Source organism: Nannospalax galili, unplaced genomic scaffold (genome assembly GCF_000622305.1).
Source record: "Nannospalax galili isolate Female #2095 unplaced genomic scaffold, S.galili_v1.0 scaffold1745, whole genome shotgun sequence".
Taxonomy (NCBI): domain Eukaryota; kingdom Metazoa; phylum Chordata; class Mammalia; order Rodentia; family Spalacidae; genus Nannospalax; species Nannospalax galili.
This window is the reverse complement of record NW_008352148.1, coordinates 67,751-74,227: the sequence shown is the minus strand read 5'-3', so window position 1 is coordinate 74,227 and position 6,477 is coordinate 67,751. Positions and strand designations below refer to the sequence as shown.

General features: G+C 48.3%; 1 protein-coding gene across 1 annotated transcript; it reads left to right on the top strand.

Moving 5' to 3' along the window:
• Positions 1–426: 426 nt before the first annotated feature.
• Pramef12 (PRAME family member 12) lies at positions 427–4,794 on the top strand. The gene is given in 3 exon segments (XM_008849038.2): positions 427–719; positions 1,331–1,912; positions 3,255–4,794. Coding segments are annotated over 3 exon segments (1,449 nt in total). The 3' UTR covers positions 3,829–4,794.
• The last annotated feature ends 1,683 nt before the right edge of the window (positions 4,795–6,477 follow it).

The following is a 6,477-nucleotide window of genomic DNA, read 5'->3' as shown; positions in this document are numbered from 1 at the left end:
ATCGAACCTGGGTCTTCTGAAAAAGCACACAATGCTCTTAACTGCTGAGCCATCACTCCAGCCCCAAGAGTACTCACCTTAAAAGTCACCTGAGCTATTCCCAGCCAAGTTCATTGCTGGAACTCAGAATGAGGACTGTGTTAGGTCATATGCCATTCTGTCTTTGTTGTAGAGACTTGAGTCATAATTAGAAATTTTTCCCCAAAGAGTTAGGGTGAGCTTTCAGTCTCCTTGGACCCCGTTGCAGGATGAGGGGGCACAGAATTCAGTGGGACCATGCTGGAAATGTTTGAGTAAACAGGACTATTTCCAGAGAAGTCATTGTGATCCTGAGTGGGATCTTGGAGGGTCTTAATCCTTGGCCTGAAAGGTTGTTTTTCCTTAGACATTTCCCCCAGGATCTTTTATCCTCGAAGATCCATCAAGATGAGCTTGCAGGCCCCACCCACATTGCTGGAGCTGGCCAGGCAGAGTCTGCTGAAGAATGAGGCCTTGGCCGTCTCTGCTCTGGAGGGCCTACCCAAGGAGCTTTTCCCAGCACTGTTCAAGGAGGCTTTTACCAACAGATGCACTAAGATTCTGAGGGCGATGGTGCAGACCTGGCCTTTCCCCTGCCTTCCCTTGGGTGGCCTGATAAAGATGAAGGTGCCTTTCCTGGAGACCTTACAAGTTGCCCTGGATGGAATTGATACACTGCTTGGCCAGAAGGTTCACTCCAGGTAAGGTTAACTCGGGTATTCTAGAAGGGAGGTCTAGGGGTCCAGGGCAGAGAGAATGGAAGACAAAAAGGAGAATCACAGGTTCTTATGGCACCAATGAGGATTGTAGATACGTGGACCATTACTGAGCCATCTAGGAAACAGAGTGGAGTATTTAGGACTGCTTAGGACAGGTGCAGCTATGTTGAAAGTGCCTGTCACTGCCTCCTCCCACAGGCACTAGGAATAGGACCAGGCTGGATTCAAGAGGAAGAGATGGAGAGCAGTAAGACAAAGAGAAGAGAAAGCTGATGGGGTTGAGAACTGGCACTGTGGTGCTGGCCTGTAATTCTAGCCCTCAGGAGGCTGCTGCAGGAGGGTTGCAATCTCAAGGTCAGCCTGGCCTACATAGTGAGAATGAGACCCTATCTCAAAAAAGTAAGGGAGAAAACCCAGGTGGAGTGTGGGTCCTTGATTTAATTCTCTGTAGCCCCAGTTGTCCTGGAACTCACAGTGTAGACCAGGCTAGCCTTGAACTCACAGAAATCCACCTGCCTCTGTCTCCCGAGTGCTGGGACTAAAGGCGTGTGCCACCATGCCTGGCTTAATTCTGAGACTTGTTGCTCCCACAGGAGGTGCAAACTGCAAGTTCTGGATTTGTGGAATTTACATCAGAACTTCTGGAATGTATGGGCTGGAGGTAGGGCAGAAGTTTGCTTTCCACAGACCAAGAGCAAGAAGAAAACACAAGGGAATTGTTCAAGGACAGGGGCTTGGCAGCCCTTGGAGGTGATTGTAGACCTGTGCCTCAAGCAAAGAGCCTTGGATGCCTTCCTGGCCTACCTCTTCCTGTGGGTTGAGGAGAGAAAAGGTTTGTTGCAGCTGGGCTGTAAAAAGTTGAAGATCTCCGCAGGAGCCATCCAGAACATCCAGAAGGTTCTGGAAATGCTGAACCTGGACTATATGCAGGAAGTGGAAATATAATGCCCTAGGAAGTCCGCCACCCTCACCAGCTTTGCTCCTTACCTGGGCCAAATGAGAAATCTTCAAAAGTTCCTTCTCTCCACCGTCTCTGTGCCTGCTTCCATGTCCCCAGAGGAGAAGGAAGAGTTTGTCACCCACTTTACCTCTCAGTTTCTCAACCTGGACTGCCTCCAGGAGCTTTCCCTGGACTCAGGCTCCTTCTTCAAAGGCCACCTGGACCAGCTGCTCAGGTGAGGCTGCGGACCATAGAAAAGCCTTTTCTTTGTTTGATTAATTTACTGGGCACCAGTGCTCCAGCCAGCTGGAAATCTAGACACCACAACATTGATACATGTTTTATCCTGAAGCCAGATTTTATATAAACACCCACATAAAGAGAAAGGGCTAATGTTGGAGTGGGTGTTTCTTTTTTAAATTTTATTTTGTGTATACACAAGTGTCTTGCATATATATATATATTATGTATACACAAGTGTCTTACATATTATGTATACACACACACACACACACTACATGTGTGCATGCCCTCAGAAGCCAAAAGAGGGCATCAGATCTCCCAGAACTGGAGTTAAGGAGTTAAGGAAGATTATTAGCTGCCATGTGGATACTGGGAACCAAACTCAGGTCCTCTGAAAGTTCTCAACTGCTGAGCTGTCTCTCCAACCCTTCTTTTGTTTTTGAAACATGGCTTCATGTTTCTCAGGCTGGCCTTAGACTCACATGTAGTTGGTCGATTTTGGATTTCTGATCCTCTTCCCTCTACTTCCCGTGTAGAGAACACAGGCATGTGCCACCATGCTTAGTTTATGGGTTGCTAGGGATGAAATCCAGTGCCAGGCAAGCACTCCACCAATTGAACTACATCCTCATCCCTTTACATTAGGGTAGATAGTCTGAAAAGGATCTCCGAGCCAGGAAGACAGCTGGGTGGTTCAGTCCCAGTGAGGGTTCAGGTCCAGTGGCTTCCTGCTCAGGAACCTGCTGAGCCAAGAGGAGGGGAAGGGCAAGTGAAGAGGCTGAAGGAGGGGAGGCCTCACATCTGCTCAGTCTCCCAGGTGAGCTCTGTGCTTGGCAGCTGTGTGAACCAGCACGCCATCCTACCTCTATTTCCCCATGTGTAAAAGGTGAGACATGAGAACTGAGTAGATAGGAAGTGAGTGACTCTGGGGTTGAGGGCAAGGGGCAGGGGAGGAGCCTGGAAAAGGTTGCAGAGGCTGTGCTGAGGATGCAGGGCCCAATGAGGTGGCACCCCGGGATGTTGTTAGATGGTGCCTGGGTTGGTCCAGATTCCTGTTTTTCTCCTGCGGCCTTAATGTGGCCAGTGCTGTGGTTTTCTGCTTGACAATGTGGAAAGGAGTTGACTGAGTCAGTCCCACAGTGATACAGATAGGCATAAGTCTAGTGTAGGGTAACTTAAGTAATCAGGCAACATCCTGGATGTTGACTTTTATCAGGTGGCCAGAGTGACTTTGAGCTTGGAACAAATGGTCCACCCTCCCCTGAGGTCACTCCCCCAACTCCCTAACCCAACCATTTTTGTTTGCCAAAATTAACTGCTTGGTTTCTCCCTAGGTGCCTGAAGGCTCCCTTGGAGACCCTCTCCATCAGTGACTGCCAGCTTTCAGAAGTACACTTGAAGTCTCTCTCCTGGTGTCCAAGCATCCATCAGCTCAAACACCTGAACCCCAGCAGCATCATACTAACCGACATAAGTCCTGAGCCCCTCCGAGTTCTACTGGAGAGAGTTGCAGGCACCTTGAAGACGCTGGACTTGGAGGACTGTAGGATTGTAGACTCCCAGCTCAGTGCCTTCATTCCTGCCCTGAGCCTCTGCTCCAAGCTTACCACATTCAACTACTTAAGGAACCCCATCTCAGTGGCCACCCTGGAGAGCCTGCTGTGCCACATTGCCCAACTGAGCTGCTTACGCCTGGAGATGTATTCCACCCCTTGGGAGATTTACAGTGCCCAGGGTGCATACCACCGCAGGAGACTACAGCAGCTTCGTGAGGAGCTGAGTAGAGTGGTGAAGCCATTGAAACACGCCAGGACAGTCTGGTTTAGTGTCATTCCTTGTCCTCCCTCCGGCAACTGGGCTGTCTACGAGCCAGAACCCAATCAGTGTCAGGGCTGTAACCCTGTCTAGCTGGGGGTGCTATCTACCAATTTTTTCCAGCTCTTGACAGCAGAAACCTCAGGTGCAGATGAATCAGGAAGAGAATACAGAACTCACAGTCTCATGTGAGCAGGGAGGGGGTGGGCTAGGTGGCAGGGACAGCCTCAGAGAGGGAAATGTTGACCTGAGGACTTGATGGACCTTTGGGACATGTGATCTGCCTATTAGAAATAGGAGTTGGAGACTCCTGCTGAAGAAGCCTTGAGAATGTTACCTCCCCTTGGATGGTGGAAGTGGCTAGTGTGTGTCCTTATCTCTCAAGCTATTGGGTGAGTGGAATCTACCATGGCCACTGGGGTAGACTTGGTGTCTTGGGTAGCTTCGAGTAGGGGCACAGAGCCACCTCCAACTCCAGCTGTGAACCCCTAGCGGCTTTTCCACCATGGGCCCCACCCATATGGGGAGAGCACAGCTATGCCCAGAGGGAAGAGTGGATGCTGGACAACCTCTTCACCGAGCAGATTGAGAAAAGCTGCTGGATGGGGGCACCAAGTGGCGAGGACCACTGCAAACAAAGTGTGGGGGGGATGGGGTTAAATTTTACCTGGGCAGCAACCATGCACCTTGCTGGAAAATCAGAAACGCAGCCTCACGGTACATTTAAGGAACGATCTGGGCTAATGCTAAGGTGCCTAGGCCATAGCTAACCACCAGGAACAGTCATTATGACGTGTGTTGCATTCACAGCAGATGGAGACGCTTGAGTTAACTGACTGGACCTATTTTACTATGGAAGCTGTTATTATTACTATTATTATTATTACCATTATTACTAGCATCATCATTATTGCTAACAGCACTGGGGATAAAACTTGGGCCGCTGTGGATGTTGGGCAGATGCTCTGCCACTGAGCTAGGATCTCGGCTCAACCATGAAAATGTAAAAGCTGTACTTGTTTCTGTATATGTTGGACTTTGGGGAATTTTCATTGTTAAATAAATGTGTGAAGTGGAGCCAGCATTGTTCTTTGGTAGCTGCTCTTCAAATAAATAGCAGAACAAAGAAAAACCCAGAACAAGGCTGGAGAATTGGCTCAGTACTTAGAGCATGGCTGCTCCTGCGGAAGACCCGGGTTTGATACCCAGCACCCACATGACGGGTTACCATTTGTAACTCCAGTTCCAGGGGATTTGACACCTTCTGACCTCCACCAGCATTGCATGGCATGAGTGCATTTATATACATTCAGATAACGCACTCAGACACATAAAACAAAAATGATGAATAAAATAATAATAATAAAAATCCAAAACAAACCAAAAAGGCAGGCCCATACTTTTGCCTGCCAAAACGAAATGGCAGCTATCAAGAGAACCTCAGTGCTGGAGTGATGGCTCAGTGGTAAAAAGAGGATTGCTCTTGCAGAAAACCCGAGTTCTGCTCCTAGCTCTCAGGTCAGGTAGCTTACAATGCCCCTAACTCCAACTAAGCAGCATCTGATGCCGTGAACACCAGCACTCAACATGCACAGATCCATACACACAGACATTATTGAAATGCTTTTATTTTTTTAAATTTTATGTGTATGAGTGCATTGCCTGAATGTATGTAAGTGCATGCAATGCCCATGGAGTTCAGAAGAGGGCGTTGGATCCTTTGGAACTGGAGTTATGGACAGTTGTCAGCTGCCATGTGGGTGCTGGGAACTGAACCTGGGTCTTCTGCAAGAGCAGCCAGTGTTGTTAACTGCTGAGCCATCTCTTCAGCTCCCAGAGACATAATGTAAACAAAGGACAATAAAGACTCTGAAGCCAGGCATGGTGATGCACGACTTTGATCCCAGCACTTGGGAAGCAGAGGCAGGAGAATCTATGTGAGGTCTAGGCCAACCTGGTCTACATAGTGATTTACAGATCACCTGGAGCTACAGAGAGAACCTGTCCCAAAAAGACCAAAAAAGTGAAAATTAAAAAGACCCCCAGGGCTGGAGAGATGGCTCAGCAGTTAAGAACAATGGTTGTTCTTGCAGAAGACCTGGGTTCGAATCCCAGCACCCACATGGCAGCTAACAACTGTCCGTAACTCCAGTCCCAGGGGATCCGACAGCCTCTTCTGACCTTCGCAGGCATTGCATGACAAGGTGCACCTACCTACACGCAGGCAATACACACATACATATAAAATTAAAAAAAATTAAAAATTAAAAAAAAAGACCCTTAATGCAAAGACGCTCAAGCTATCTGGTTCCTTCCGTAGTTTTGTTAACCTGGCTTCTAGTTTAATTCTCAGAAATTTGTACTTACTGATGGGTAAGAGGCCTTGAGTTGTCTCATCGAGTCTCACTCGGTTCTAGAAACTCAGCATCAGAATGGAATGCTGACGTTATTTTGTTTTACTTGAGATAGGATTTCACATAGCCCAGGCTAGCCCCAAACTTATCATATGATCGGTGGGTAAATGTGGTTCTAAACAAAGGACTCCTAAGTAAGCTCCCTGGCTGAAGATGCAGAGATTGGTGGGCAGGGGTCTGGAGCATGAGCCTCAGTTCTAACATCCTGTGAGACTATTGATCCAGACCCAGCTCTGTAGTTGAGACTTGTGGGAGCCAGTGAGCTCATGCACGTTTAGGGCTTAGCATACAGGGAGACTTGAATAAGTGCTTCTTTCCCTTCATCCCT